At 38.7% G+C, this 17,013-nt stretch overlaps 1 protein-coding gene across 1 annotated transcript in view; it reads right to left on the bottom strand.

The window, feature by feature from the left end:
* Window positions 1–4,603: 4,603 nt before the first annotated feature.
* Window positions 4,604–17,013, bottom strand: part of LOC115209151 (uncharacterized protein C12orf45) — a 41,772-nt gene continuing 29,362 nt past the window's right edge. The window contains exons 3-4 of the mRNA XM_029777356.2: window positions 7,891–8,015; window positions 4,604–5,634 (exon numbers count right to left, since the gene is read on the bottom strand). Of these exons, the coding sequence (XP_029633216.1) occupies window positions 5,461–5,634; window positions 7,891–8,015 (299 nt within the window). The 3' untranslated portion in view covers window positions 4,604–5,460. The remainder of the gene's footprint in view (window positions 5,635–7,890; window positions 8,016–17,013) is intronic.

The following is a 17,013-nucleotide window of genomic DNA, read 5'->3' on the forward strand; positions in this document are numbered from 1 at the left end:
GAGTCTACATTTCTAAACAAAAGTTGATAATGTTGTTATTAGCTACAAGACTAATTGTTCTTGTGACAAGTAAAGAAAATATTTTTATTAAATAATAACAAGGCTATTACATTGCAGCAAAAAGCATAAAGTATTTATTTTTGCAAAGGTCTGATATGAAAGTGGCACTGAATAACTTCTGTCACCACATCACACTCCCTAACTTCATATGGCACACAACTCTCATTGCAAATGTCAACCCTATCACCTATTAACAGTTCCAAACTTTGCTGGTATTTATGATTTCAGAGTTAGTGAATTTATAAACAGCTCATCTCCTGCTCACTCCCTACCCCCGTCTCTCCTTAGACATGCTCTTCTCTTCCAGAGAACAAGACTTAATCATATCTGTCGTTTATCACAAGACTTTCCCTACCCTCATAAATATATGTCATAGATAAATGCTGCAAAGTATTTTAGATGGCACAGTGGTTGTTTTATTGGCAACTATTCATATGAAGCACGCACACATGTGCATGCATATACACACCCACATATATTCATACATATATGTACACACACACACATATCTGCTTAATATACATAAAGACAATTACATACACATGCTCTCTCTCTCATTTGGGTACACAACTAACACGAGTGATTATACATGCATGTGCGAAATTAGTGATGTGTGTGTGTTTGTGAAAGTATGTGTAATTTTCTTTTACTTTTTACTTGTCAGTTGACCGTGGCCATGCTGGGGCACTGCCTTTAAGGGTTTAGTCAAACAAATTAACCCCAGTACTAACAGTCTCTTTTGTTGAATCACTAAGTCACAGGGATGTAAACCAATACTTATTTCTTTACTACCCACAAGGGGCTAAACACAGAAAGGACAAACAAGGACAGACAAACGGATTGAGTCGAATCGACCCCGAAAGGATGAAAGGCAAAGTCGACCTCGGCGGAATTTGAACTCAGAACGTAGCGGCAGACAAAATACTGCTGAGTATTTCGCCCGGGGTGCTAACGTTTCTGCCAGCTCGCCGCCTTATGTAAACCAATACTGGTGGTCAAGCAATGGTGAGGGACAAACAGATATATATAAACAAACATTGATATATTCATATATATGGCAGGCATCTTTTGGTTTCCATCTACCAAATCAACTCACAAGGCTTTGGTTAGCCCAGGGCTATTGTAGAAGACATTTGCGCAAGGTACCATACAGTGGGACTGAACCTGAGACAATGTGGCTGGGAAGCAAGCTTCTTACCACACAGCCATGCCATTTATGTTCATGCATGAACATGCCTTCTTATTAAACCATACACATAATTATTCACAAACGCACATACATCTTACTATTTTCATTCGATCTGTAGAAAAGGTGTAGGTAGAAACTCTATAAGATGCACCAAGTGTAAGCTATGGACACATAAGAGATGCAGCAATGTCAAAGGAAGGCTAACTAGGAAGATGGTTTTTGTATGTGGCAGATGCTCAGGAACAATAAACACTGAAAATGCTCTGAGACCAACTTCCGTCACTTTCCAGGGAGAAAAACTAGAAATAGTTGATAGTTTCCGTTACCTAGGTGACCAAGTCAGCAGCGGGGGTGGTGTGCTGAAAGTGTAACTGCTAGAGTAAGAATAGCTTGGGCAAAGTTCAGAGAGCTCTTACCTCTGCTGGTGACAAAAGGCCTCTCGCACAGAGTGAAAGGCAGACTGTATGATGCGTGTGTACGAACAGCCATGCTACATGGCAGTGAAACATGGGCCGTGACTGCTGAGGATATGCGTAAGCTCGCAAGAAATGAAGCCAGTATGCTCCGATGGATGTGTAATGTCAGTGTTCATAATCGACAGAGTGTAAGTACCTTGAGAGAAAAGCTGGACCTAAGAAGCATCAGTTGTGGTGTGCAAGAGAGACTTGCGTTGGTATGGTCATGTGGCGAGAATGGATGAAGATAGTTGTGTGAAAAAGTGCCACACCCTAGCGGTTGAGGGAACCTGTGGAAGAGGCAGACCCAGGAAAACCTGGACGAGGTGGTGAAGCACGACCTTCGAACTTAGGTCTCACTGAGGAAATGACTAGAGACCGAGTCCTCTGGAAGTGTGCTGTGCGCGAGAAGACCCGGCAGGACAAGTGAGTCCATAACCCGTGGCCTTCTACTTGGGATGGAGCCAGCCTACGTATGCATACCTTCCCTTCTGGGACACAAAACTCTACTTGTGAAGACGTGTTGAGGCAAGTGAGGATCAGAATCGAAATCGATCAATGGAAATTGCGGATGTGCTACCAGTGCCGGTGGCATGTCGAAACTCTGCTTGTGAAGACCCATTGAGGCAAGTGAGGATCAGAATCGAAATCGATCAATGGAAATCGATCAATGAAATTGCAGATGTGTTACCAGTGCCGTGGCATGTAAGAGAACTTTCCGTTTCGCGACCGTTGCCAGCACCGCCCCGTTTCGTGTTCCGTTGCCAGCCTCGCCTGGCCCTCGTGCCGGTGGCACATAAAAGCACCATCCGTTCGTGGCCGTTTGCCAGCTCTGTCTGGCACCAGTGCGGGTGGCACGTAAAAAGCACCCACTACACTCACGGAGTGGTTGGCGTTAGGAAGGGCATCCAGCCGTAGAAACACTGCCAGATTTGACTGGGCCTGATGAAGCCTTCTGGCTTCACAGACCCCAGTAGAACCGTCCAACCCATGCTAGCATGGAAAACGGACGCTAAATGATGATGATGATGATGATGATGATTCTGTCCAAAGTTTTCCCTTTTCTAGATCTTTTCCCCATACTGAAGAATTGTTTTTCTGCTCTTTCAGATTTCTTCTTAAACCATGATCTAGATATTATCATTTCCCAAATGATAAATGAAACAGCTGGGTTTTGATGTTTGTTTATCCCCAGATCAGCCCTAACTGAGCACATCTATGGTTAAGCAGGTTTCTGTTGTTGTCTTCTCATTCCTCCCTACCCAGACATTATCTAGGACTAAGCGCTATCCAATGTGTTCTATCTATTTAAAAAAAAGTTGTAGGATGTGATTTGGCTATTTCTGATGAGTTAAACAACTACATAGAGGTTCTTCATTGACTTTTTGTAGTTGTAACTATCATCGCTTAGACTCAGATCACTTCTTCTATCCATGATAGGAGGAGGCATGGCTGTCTGGTTAAGAATTTTACTTCCCAACCATGGGTTTTGGGTTCAGTATAACACATTGGATGTCTCTTCTACAGCAGCCCTGGTCCAAACAAAGCCTAAAACTAAAAGAAGCTGATTGTATATATATATATATGTGAAACTATAATAGAAATCTCTTTTAGCATATATATATATATATATATAGATACACTAAATGAGTGATATGTAATTTCTGACAAGCTTAGAATTGAATATCGAAGTAATGTATCTTGATCAAGGAATGCTCAGTGACTGTTGACTCTTGTATAATTGGAACTTTTGTCCAAATGGTCAGTAGACTAGCACTCTAACCTCATAGCTAGTACTACAAGTTCCAACATGAATCAGCTTCTTTGAGTTTATCTCTCTCTTCTAACTATACACCTAGGTAGGAAGTGTATTTATAACAATGAACTTCTGAGAAGTAGTGTTTATGCCTAAGTAAAATGAAATCTGGGCAAAAAAGTGGTCTGTAAATAAGGGTTGAGAAATATGTGTCTCAGAGAGGAATTAGATATGTTGTTTACACATTAAAAAGGGGCGATATGATGAGTTGGTATACAAACGTTAACCCTTCTATTACCATATTTGTGTTGAATTACACTGCCTTATGTTTTAATTAATTTTGAAAATAATGAAAAAGTTTAACAAAATAACTTTGTCCTTATTAACATGAAATTTGGAAGGTTTTATTTTTCATCACTCTGAAACAAGAAATTTGCATCATAGAATGAAGGGCAGTCTCAGGTGGGCTGGTATCAAAAGAGTTAAAGAATATGAGGAAAAATCAGTCGATGGGTTTAACTCTGGTTTTTGGAAATATGGGGGAAAGTAAACAGTAATGGTGCATCAAGAAGTAACGGAAAATCTCAGGCAAAAACCTAGTTCAAATACTTGCAATGGAGCAAACTCTGATAAAGACACCCATGGGCCAGGTGGTAGAGTTGCATATCGTTTAACGTCCGCTTTCCATGCTAGCATGGGTTGGAATGGAATGATGAATATGGAATGACTACTCAGAAAGAAAGAAAGAAAAAAAGGTTTGTAATAGAGACTGTTGTAACAATATGCAAATGTTAAAATTTGAAAAAAAAAAACACCCATTTCACCTAAGCACTCTCGAAAAAAAAATATAACCAGTAAAAAAAAATTAGGAAACGGTATTTTCTCATTCAGTCTGCACATTTGCAAAATATCATAGACTGGCTTTATCTGTTTAATAACATGGTTCCCATCACATATTTACAGGCAGAATTAACAACAACAACAACAACAATAATAATAACCCAACCAAACCCACATAGGCAGCATGGAACTGGAGCAATCATTTTGATTAATGGTTGTTAATTGGATGTAGTGGAATCAGATACTTCCTGTATGTAGTGACCTTTATATTCCAACACAATAAAAACACAATAAAGATTTCAGTATATTAAGGAAAATATTTCTGGTTGTGTAATTTGAATTTATTTTAAAAAAGGAAAGAAAATTTTTTTTAAATATAACAAGAAGGAAAAAAGAATCTTTAATTTACAAGTAAAAAAAATAGATGTGGCAGATGATCAAAATGTTCTCTTTTCTTTTTTCCATAAATGTATAGATGTATATATAATAGCTTTTTGGACATTTTGTTATTGGCTGGGTCAGGAGGAAAGGGGAGAAGTAAAGAAATGGTGTGAACGTGTGTGTGTGAGAGAGAGAGAAAGAGAAATTGGATGAGCATGAATAGTGAATAAGTGAGAGGGAGGAAAAGAAGTAGAAAATAAAAGTGAACAAGAGGGAGAAAGAGAGAGTAAAAATGAAATAGTAAATGAATATGAATACAGGCAAAAAGGTGAAAAATGTGGAGAGAGAGAGAGGGGGGAGACAGAGAGAAGGAGGGATAGAGAGAGTAAAAGAAATTATTGAAATAAAAAATAGAAAGTTTAGTGGTGATGTAAAAAACCAGAAAGGGTACTAAGCAGAATGTGAGAGGGGCGGGGTAAATATAAAGAATTTAAAAAAAAGGAAAGAGAGAGAATAAGACAGTGAGTATGTGTTACAAAAAGACAATTTTGCTCTTAAAGATTTGTTCTATAAGATGTCTAATGACTGTCTTTCATATCTCGCTAGCTTCAGTGTCAGCAAATCGACTTATTTCCAGGTGCCTACTCTTCATGACACCAAAACACCACTGCAAACGGTTGGTTACTTGTCTGCTCCCATTCATTACGACACCAAAACACCACTGCCGGCTGTCAGTTACTTGTTTCCTGCTTACACTCCAAGGCACCGGAACATCCCTGTCAGCTGCTGTTTATTTCCTCAATGATTGATTTCACTGGTTTTGATTTGCTGCCAACTTTACTATGTCGGATATTAGTTTCGTTCACTTCCCCATCGCATTGATCATCTTCACTGCCATCCACCTCATCAGAGTCACATGACGATGAGCCTTCATACTCAAACATCCCTAAACTCTACAATAAAAAAAAAAAGAAAAGAATAACGAGGATGTCATTGATGATATTAATGCTGATGATGGTGATGACAATAATGTTGATGATGATGATGATGATGATTTCTTCTGACTTGACATAAAATGGCAAACAACTATTTTGATACCTAAGACCACCCTTGGTTCCATGATACAAACTTCATCATCATCATCGTTTAACGTCCGCTTTCCATGCTAGCATGGGTTGGATGGTTCAACTGGCATCTGGGAAGCCAGAAGGCTGCACCAGGCCCAGTCTGATCTGGTAGTGTTTCTACAGCTGGATGTTCTTCCTAACGCCAACCACTCCGTGAGTGTAGTGGGTGTTTTTTACGTGCCACCTGCACAGGTGCCAGATGAGGCTGGCAAACAGCCACGATTGGGTGGTGCTTTTTACATGCCACCGGCACGGAGGCCAGTCGGGGCGGCACTGGCAACAGTCACGTTCAAATGGTTCTCTTACGTGCCACCGGCACTGGTATCACAGCTACAATTTCCATTGATGTTCTATCCAAATTTCATGCTGATGTTCAAAACACCGGCTTAAGTGTTTCAAATTTTTGTTGTCTCTTCCGCAAGACATCAGTTACAATTTAGCCTTTAAATCTCAGTCACTTTTAGTTCACTTCACATAAATTATCATTATATACCCAACAGACCTTTATCACTTTGTGTATCTCCAGTCACTGTACATCTTCCACATTTACTGTTCATGTCTCACAACAGCTTCATAATAATCTATTCTCATCCAATAAGAGGAACTGTTTATTGTCAATAGAGATAACAGCTTTACATCATACTAAATAAGCAGTTTACTATATTTAGTTTCATTATTCTTATGTCACCATCATTATTGTTTTAACATTCATGTTCCTATGCTTGTATGGATCGGATGAAATTTACTGAAGCAGATTTTCCTACAGCTAGATGCCTTCACCTGTTTCCAAGTAAGGTAATATTTCTCCATTATCAGACTTGTTTTCACAGAAGACTGGAAACAAAAGACACCACTTGCATGACAGTGACACTTGCTTACGACTATCACATGATGTCAAGAGGAGACAGTAACACACACACACACAGAAATATAATGTGTGTATGTATGTGTATATATAAATAGGCTTCTTTCAGTTCCCATCTACCAGACCACTCACAAGGCTTTGGTCAGCCCAGGGTTGTAAAAGAAGACACTTGTCCAAGGTGCTACACAGTGAGACTGAACCTGAAACCAATATGGTTGGGAAGCAAGCACTGTACCACATAGCCATGCCTGAGTTTAAAATTCTGCCAGATAAAACTTTGGGTCCCCATTTCTGCAGAACTAATGAAATAAGCAGCTGTAATATTCTAATTCTATGGTTGATTCACTCTACTACCCGCTCCCTCCAAAAATTGGTCTTTAAACCTTTATATAATTCTGTGAATTGTTTGAAGGAGGAACTGTTCTATAAACTTACCGAACTCGTGATGAAAAGAAACAAGAGGAAGAAAAGGGTGATTAACACTTGAAAGTCAACCAATCATTCAAAAGCAAGCGTTTAAAAATTCTCCACCAACATATGTAAAAATGGGTGTATAAATAAAATAAAGGGAAAAAAACCACTTTAAACCTCAAAACGTTTAAAATTGAAGATAAAAGTAATTTGTAATAATAAGTGCAATTATAAGTTGTTATCGTCTGAGGTAAAATTTTCAAACAGGTTTTGGTAGTTCAAAGTAAAATTTACATCTCATTTTAGGTAGTTTAGTAGAGCTGTCATTAACCCATACACTGATTTTATTTAGGGTGGGAACCAGACAAAATGATACAGTTTAACATGTAACTGTACATGCTGATAAAATGCATATATGTAAGTAAGACACTACACCAGTCAAAATATGCTCACATGTACATCGAACAGAAGTAGTTATGCATAACTACACACACACTCCTACAAGTGGTCGCTCAGGAAATGTTAGTCCGTTTAGATTGATCTCCCTTGCATTCTCTTCAGACTTTGCTAGCTTCCTGCTCTATGTAACAAATCATTTCTATTCAGTTATATTCTTTTACATTCTGAGTTTAAATCCCACCAAGATCGACTTTACATTTTCTCCTACTAGTGTCAGTAAGTACCAACTAAGTGCTGGTGTTGTTTAATATTTAATACACAATATTCTCTACCCCAAGATGTGGGGCCTTGTACCTAACCATATTAGAAATACTATTACAAAATATTATCATCATTATCATAGTTACCATTTCAATAACTTTATCATCATTTTCAGAAATATTTTCCATATTCAAGTTGGGAAGGTTCTCTTGGGACAATCTGGCATTAGCTTTTGCAATTTCAGGAATAAATTTCTGTACAGATTCTAAAACTGCAAGTAGAAGAAAGAATACAAATAAGTAAAAATATGAAGACATGCTAATTTATTTAATTAATAGTGGGGTGGTATATTATTATTATATTTTTTTTCTGTGCTGAAGTCAAGGTTTATTAATTATTTTTTTCTTTGAAAATTTTAAAAGAAGTTATATTGGATTAATAGTGTTATTAATACAATGTGAGGATAGGCGAAGTAGAGGTAGATACGTTATGATGCAATGAGCCATTATCCCAAACATGTATGTAGGCAATGTGCTTGAAGGTTGACAGTTGGACAACGAATGGCCAAGTAATGCAAGTAAAAGAAGTTCACAGTAGAGAAAGATAGAAATACTGAAAGCTGGTTTCAGGATGTTGGACCTCATGAAGGAACTGATAAAATCATCATCATCGTTTTCCATGCTAGCATGGGTTGGACGGTTCGACCGGGGTCTGGGAAGCCAGGAGACTGCACCAGGCTCCAGTCTGATCTGGCAGTGTTTCTACAGCTGGATACTCTTCCTAATGCCACCCACTCTATGAGTGTAGTGGGTGCTTTTTATGTGCCAGGCAACGGCCACAATCGGTTGATGCATTTTCCGTGCCACCGGCACGGAAGCCAGTCAAGGCGGTGCTACTGCAAAAATGGTAAGTTGCTGTACTGGGGAAGACTCATCATATCTGTGCTAACATTGAGAAATAGATGTGAAATAATCTTTTCTATGATAGGCTCAAAGCCTGAAATTTTGGGAAGAGGATGGGGCTAATCAATTATATTAGCCACAGTACTTAATTGGTACTTATTTTATCAACTCTGAAAGGATGAAAGGCAAAGTTGACCCCAATGGAATTTGAACTTAGAATGTAAAGATGCTAAGTGTTTAACTTGGTGTGCTAACGATTCTGTCAGCTTGCTGCCGTGTCTCAGTGTAGGACTTGAGGCTCAAGATAACATTCACAACTGTTCTGGTGGGGGATGCACGCATGCATGCATTCATTCATTCATTCATTCATACATACACACACACACACATACATACAGTATGCAGTGGGACTGAACCTGGAACCATGTGGTTGGTAAGCAAGCTACTTACCACACGGCCATCTCCTTGATTATTGTCAATGAAAGTCGTTCATTTCTGATATCCTGTGAAAACATATGGCCATGGGGAAATGTTACTTTGCTTGGAAATAGGTATGGGTTGGCAACAGGCAGTATAGAAAATCTACCTTAATAGATACCATCTGACTCATGCAAGCATGAAAATGTGGATGTTAAAATGATGATGATGATGATAAATATAATAGACACCAGAAAGACACAGTGACTGTGAAGTGAAGTGATGGATAATAAATCAAATGGTCATGAGTTCAATTTTTATTTCAGCCAGTGTTATGCTTTTGGGTGAGGTACATATTTCTCCTTGCCTCTGTGTGCTTACAGGGGCAAGGACATTTATTTATCTAATAAAAACAAATGTTTTAACAATATACATACATCAGAAATTTAAAACTCTCAACATTCATGACAGAAAGGGGATATGGTAAAACAGCGAAAAATAAATACTACAATTATTCTTGTTGTTGTTCTTGTTAATACATATTGATAATCTTCTATCTGAGATACCAAAACCTGAAAACCACAAAATCCAAAATTTGTTTTAGAGTAAGAGTCTCAAATGGAAAATTCCACAAACCATCTGATAGTCATTGCGCAATATATAGCTGTTGAAAGCCATGCATTGGGTTGTCAACTGTTCGGAGTGATCTTACTCACCTGGGTGTGTAGAAATTATTCAACTTTTATGTTGTAAGTGATGAATACAAGTTAAAAAAATTTTAGGAAAACAGCCTCGCCTGGCCTCTGTGCCGGTGGCACGTAAAAATCACCATCCGATTGTGGCCGTTTGCCAGCCTCATCTGGCACCTGTGCCGGTGGCACGTAAAAAGCACCCATTACACTCATGGAGTGGTTGGCATTAGGAAGGGCATCCAGCCATAGAAACACTGCCAGATCAGACTGGGCCTGGTGCAGCCTTCTGGCTTCCCAGACCCCAGTTACACCGTCCAACCCATGCCAGCATGGAAAGCGGATGCTAAACGATGATGATGATGATGATGATTGCATAAAACAAAAAATGAGGAACTTAATCCTGTATTGATGGAATGGATTTATTAATATATGCCACTTAATGAACCGATTATCATGAAACAAAAATCTATCACAACCAACTATCATGAAGGTGATTGTGAAAATTAACAAGTGTAGTAACAAAAATTTAAGGAAATGCAAAGTATTAAATATCTAAAGGATTGTAGTGAAAAAGCAATTGTGAGATTTGTGAATGAGTTTGCAAAAATCATTGTATAAAGCTGAAGAAATATCACTATTTGAGCATTATTGCCCCAAGAAAACATCTTCTGCAGTTGATGAGTAACAGGAGTTTCAGATACCACAGAGAGATTATTTGTGCAGGGATGTGTTAATGCAGCAGGCACCTTTAAGTGCAAAGTTGCTGTGGTCAGCAAAAGCCTACATCATCACTGTTTTAAAAGTGTTAATATGTTATCAATACAATATTATACTAACAAAAATACATGCATCACAAAAGACATTATTTTCTGCTTGATTTAACAAACACCTCATGCCCACAGCAGAGAATAAGGTGAGGATCCCAAGTACAATATTTCATTATTCCTAGAACATTATTCTGTCTCCTTCTTGTCAAGCATCTGGCAAAAATAATGTTTATGCACTACACTTAATCACAAAGTGATGTCATTTATTAAAGCAATAAATAAAGCATCCTTAGATCACTGAAAACTAAACATAAAGACACTTTCTTGAACAGTATATTGGAGCAGTGAATAGAGGTGTGGATGTGATAGATATCCAAAAAGAGATTACTGAGAATGATGCTATATGTGCAATGGCAAATGCACAGGATTGAATAACTGAAGACACTCTTAAGCAAGTCTGATATACTCTCTAGTCTACTACTAACCACGGTGGCAATGTTAGATCTCCTTACTTCTGCAGAAAGTATACTGTCAGAATCCATCAACAAGCAGAAGGAAGTGGATATTGAATAAGATTTTAATATAAATAAAGATACTAAAGAGGTGAGCTGGCAGAATCATTACCATGCCAGACAAAATGTTAGCATTTCTTCCGAATTTATGTTCTAAGTTCAACTGCTCCCAGGGCCAACTTTGCCTTTCGTCCATTCAGGGTCAATAAAATAAGTAGCAGTTAAGAACTGGGCTTGATGTAATTGACTTAACTCACTCCACTTGAAATTGCTGGCCTTGTGCCAAAGTTTGAAACCAATATTATTAATGAAACTATAGCAGCAAGCTGGTAGAATCATTAACATACCAGGCAAAATGCTTAGCAACATTCTTTTTGTTTTTATGTTCCGTGTTTGAATTCTGCTGATGTTGAAGTAATAGATTTACTCCATCCCCAAAATTTGAACCCAATATTAAAAATGATACTCCAGTTGCTCAAGCTGTGACCAATGATGAAAGAAGTTTGTAAGCAATAATCATCTTCATCAACGAAGATGACATGAAGAAAACAATGGAAAAGATGCTTCTAGATAACACGGTGAAAATGTGTAATTATCTTATTGAAGTACTAGAGCAGCAAGAATTTGTAACAAAAAAATCACAACAGTGAATAAAATAAAAGAGAAACTTCTATGAAAGAAATTGCTGTTAAAGAAGTAGGTGTCACTTGAAGAATCATCATAAAAAGCCATCAAATACAGTGCTACCACATCCTCAGAGTATCTGTTTTCTCAACCACCTCTGATTTTCATTCTTGGTACATAGAAAATACCGTAAATCCTCGAGTATAGTCCACCTTTGAGTATAATAAGCAGGGGATTTTTAGAGGGCTGTAACTATGAAAAACCTAAACCTTGTGTATAATATGCACCCCTTCTCAAACTTGAGTCAAGGAGGTCTATATAATGTCCTTGGTTCGTAAAAATGTATACGGTAACGTCCTTTATTATTATTGTACATATAACATAATGCAAGCGTGTAGCTTTTTTGTGCATTTTGTTGGCAGAAACTAAAGAAATAACAGTAATAACGTTTAATAAATGTTGCTAACTGCAAGTTATGGGTGATTCTTTTATGACTTCATTGCTTTCTGGCTTAGCTTAAGGTATTTTCGCACCCGACATCACAAAATGCATCTGACTAAACATAGCCAGACAGCAAATAGAGACTCAGACATTGCTTAGAAAATAATTTTCATTTTTAACTTCATATATTGTACGCACATGGGATTTTGACCTTTAAATTTTGGGAAAAAAGTGTGGATTATACTTGAAGATTTACGGTATTACTTTTACACGAAATCAGAATTCTAGCTGAACTTAAATGCAATCCACGTGTGTAACAAGACTACTTGAAGTGCAATCATTGCACAACAAAAGAAAAAAGAACTTTTTACCCGTTTTCACTGTATTTTCATGTCATCAAGTTCCATACTTGTACATAACATAACCTGTCATTCAAAATACATCGTAGGAGGAGACAAAAGGCTCATTGAGCTTTCTCACAATGATGCCATCCCCCTCTGACTTAAGGTTACTATGCATGATTTGGCTGTAAAGTTTGGTGCTGCATTTATCTTTAACTAGCAGTATTGCCTGTCATTGCTCGGGTTTGTTTCGACCCTTTAGAATTGGAATTTTTGAAAAGTAAAAATTTTGCATTATGTAGCTTGTTATTCTCTTTAAGTGAACATTTTTCTAGTTGAAATACACCGAAAAATGGCGACACAGCAATAAAAAAATAGGGATTTTCATAGAAAAAAAGCATCTTTTTGATGTAAATAATTTTTGGTGTTAACATGGTCTGATTTGAATTTTTTCTTCTACGGAAGGAAGAGTAAGCCTTCTTCTATCATACTCTTAATTTTGGTCAACTTGTGCCGCAGGGTCTCGGAGGAGATAATGTTAGTTGAAGACTACCAAACCTGCCATACACAGATAACTTCAGCTTTATATATATAAAGATTTATAAGCAGCGATCATAATCTTTTTCTGGTACAGAGAGAGTAAGTACTATACAAAACGTTGCTTTTATGAAACCTGTATTTCAAATCTACACATAAATCCATGTGAACCAAATATGACCAGCATCATTACCTGCAAAATGTCTATCTAATATCATTAGAAATTTTATAAAAAGTATATAAAACTACTTTCATTGTATATGGGCTTGAGTTCCGTCACCAAGCTGTCCCGTTTTAAATATGTAATATCAAAACCATTTCGAAATCTGCAAACATCTGAAATCCCGAACACCAGGTTGCAAGCATTTTGGATACAGGATTCTCATCCTATATCTATGTGATTACTTGTATGTAATTTTATGGCAGACTGGAAATGTAAGGGAGGTAAATCTAGTCACACTAATTTTTTTTTTAATGGCTGAAGAAAATGCAAGGGAAATAAATCTATCCAAATTTATTTTAGTCCATTTCGAGCATATTTACAGAATTGTCCTGTAAATATGCTAGAAAGCTACCGGGTGTTCGGACTAAATTTTACGATTTTTTATGTCTCCCTCTTCAGGAACAGTTTGATGTATTCGTTAACAGCGTTGGAGGGCATAAAGATTAAAATTATAACCGAGAAAAAGCTGACATGAAGGACTGGAAGTCATCTGAAAATTGGAAAAAGAGCTACCTTGTATCATGATTATAATACCAGGTATCAAAATGCTGACATCATAACTTCTGCTCAATGCTCTCTGGACATTGTAAAGGCTGTAAGGTGTGATATGGACTGCTGCAACAGAGGCTACGAAGACGTGGCCAGCAGGAAGAGACACAACAGGAGTCGTGACTGTTTCCACATGCAAGAATTTATCCAATAACTGCAGGACAATGTGATGGAAGATCCACGCAAGGAAATCCAGGCTTGGGGGGGAGGGAGAGAGAGAGAGAGAGCGAGAGAGAGAAAGATGGGTGTAGGAGTCGCCACCATGATGCTGGCCTTGGATGTGGACCTTTGCTACCACAGGTACAAGAGGGCCATATGTGTGGCAGCAGGATTTCACATACCTCTGGTAAAGAACAGAAGTAGGTGTCGGAGAATTTCTACTTCACCAGCCCTCATTTCTCGCCTCCTAATTTCCCTGATTGTATCCAATGGATTACTGTGTAGGGGACAACTGTTGTGAAAGACACCAATCGTTCCACCTGCAACACCAGCCATTCAAGAATTTGGACCTGGAGATCTCCATTTCCAGCGACTTCGAGGGCCACCTCCCAGTGGTGTCAGGCGTCAACGAAGAGCCCTCGATTACAAGATGACCAAAGTTTTTTTTTTCTAAGGTCTGGGGTCACCCGGCCCTAAGCCCTTACCCGTCTTATTGCTTAACAACAACAACAACAACAACCTGCAACACCAAGGCTGAGCTGGTGGCCAAAATCAGGGAGGTGTTTGAAGATCTTCCCAAGGACACAAAAAGGAATGCACGCACCAGGTTCCAGAGCTGTCTTGCTGCTGTGGTGGAAGCAGAGTAAGGCCACTTTGAGCAATCAGTTATTTTCTACCATAATTTGGTAGAAAATAACAGATGTAAATTACTTATATTTTTGGATAAGATATTGTTTTCTTTTCCGTCAAATTTATCCCAAACACCTTGCATAGTCATCACAGAAAGCTTTAATAAAAATACTACTGTCAGTGGAAGTTAAACGAAGCCTCGGGGTTGAATTGATAAAGTTCTGTAAGAAGTGTAGGCTCACAGATCCAGAGGCCAACCCTCAAGGAAAGGTACATGCGCCAACAGAAAAATGATTATATGAAGCCCCCAGTGAGGAATGAACTCGTAACTGAAATACATACCTGTCAATTTTATTGTGCTTAGTTCATTGAACTTTTGGGCATTAAGTGCTTTGACTACAGAAATAATGCAGTTCCAGTAACATTGGGACTTCAGTACCTCTTGTATTTGTCCAGCTATTTTTGTTCAGTTTTCTTTTAACATTTTTTTTTACATTATCAAATGTAGGCATACATATATAAATGTCTATGAAATATCAGTTACGTATCATTACGAAACGAAGAAAAAAAAAATACAAGGGAGACAAATGTAGGCGGGTTCATTTTTTTTTTCCACATTTAAATGTAAATACAGGTTTGTATGAACACTTTCCAGGCATGGAAACAAAACTCCCCAAAATTTTCAGCCTAAGGTGGTGATGGATGTGTAATGTCAGTGTTCATACTCGACAGAGTGTAAGTACCTTGAGAGAAAAGCTGGACCTAAGAAGCATCAGTTGTGGTGTGCAAGAGAGACGTTTGCACTGGTATGGTCATGTGGCAAGAATGGATGAAGATAGTTGCGTGAAAAAGTGCCACACCTTAGCGGTTGGGAACCTGTGGAAGAGGCAGACCCAGGAAAAAACGGGACGAGGTGGTGAAGCACGACCTTCGAACTTTAGGTCTCACTGAGGAAATGACTAGAGACCGAGACCTTTGGAAGTATGCTGTGTGTGAGAAGACCTGGCAGGACAAGTGAGACCATAACCCGCGGGCTCTACACGGGATGGAGCCAGCCCACTTATGCATACCTTTCCTTCTTGGGACACAAAACTCTACATGTGAAGACCTGATGAGGCAAGTGAGAATCGAAATCGATCAACATCAATGGAAATTGCAGCTGTGATACCAGTGCCGGTGGCACGTAGGAGAACCATCCGAACATGGCCGTTGCTAGCGCTGTTCTGACTGGCCTTGTGCCGGTGGCACATAAAAAGCACCATCCCTCCGTGGCTGTTGCCAGCCTCGCCTGGCTCCCGTGCCGGTGGCACGTAAATAGCACCATCCGATCGTGGCCGTTTGCCAGACTCGTCTGGCACCTGTGCCAGTGGCACGTAAAAAGCATCCTCTACACTCACGGAGTGGTTGGCGTTAGGAAGGGCATCCAGCCATAGAAACATTGCCAGATCAGACTGGGCCTGGTGCAGCCTTCTAGCTTCCCAGACCCCAGTTGAACCGTCCAATCCATGCTAGCATGGAAAGCGGACGCTAAACGATGATGATGATGATGGTACTAGCAGAGATACCCAGCATTGCTTGTGTTACATGCAATTGAAGAATTAGACTTTTCTGTTATATTTTCTGTAATGAACTGGAATACCTATGATTCGAATTTCATCAAAATTGCAGATGAGGATTATTTCCCTCTTAACACACCCTAAAAAATTGTAATCATGACACATATATTGCATACTACTGATTTTTATGCGCATATTCTAAAATTCCAGTCTTATAGAACCAACCTGTTAAAAGGATTTTGCTCCTGAAAAATGGATGTCATTGAGCTCTAAAATGTGGGAGTTAAGGCCCCTATTGGGGGTGGGTGTCTTAATGTCAACCAGAGAAGTTGAATTGTTGAGAATCTTTTTAACTTGGGTCTTATATCTATTGTTTGAATTTCTTTGAAATAGGAAATATATGTATGTTCACTGGGTTTACAAAAGAGAGCAAAGCTACAGGAAACCAAAAGACGAATTATCACAATAAGCAGTCAGCTACCGCACCCTAGTCATTATCACTCCCAATGTAGGATTCCTCACTATACAGGTGACAGGCACAGCCGTAAGATGCATTACAGATCTATAGCAATTGGAAGGGTGTGACTTAACTGAAATAAACATTAACGACTGTGTGACGTGAGGGCTAAGGAGAAATGAAAGTGTCACGTTTGTAGTTTGCAAATGACCACTATACTGATACGTAACTGGACAGAATAAATTTACAATCTATAAATGTCTTTGAATAACCAGTCACTCATCTGGGAAGGCCTTGAAATCAATGTTACCATGTGGGGACTATGTGTTGACCCAGTGATAATAAAAAGACTGAAAGGAGGTCTGCAACCAAATAACTTTACTCAACACTTTGCAACTGAATCAGTGGAGGCAAAGATGCCTCCCATTTACTTCACAATTTATGCACCACATTGCAGAAATC

This window comes from Octopus sinensis, linkage group LG1, assembly GCF_006345805.1.
Source record: "Octopus sinensis linkage group LG1, ASM634580v1, whole genome shotgun sequence".
Classification (NCBI taxonomy): Eukaryota; Metazoa; Mollusca; class Cephalopoda; order Octopoda; family Octopodidae; genus Octopus; species Octopus sinensis.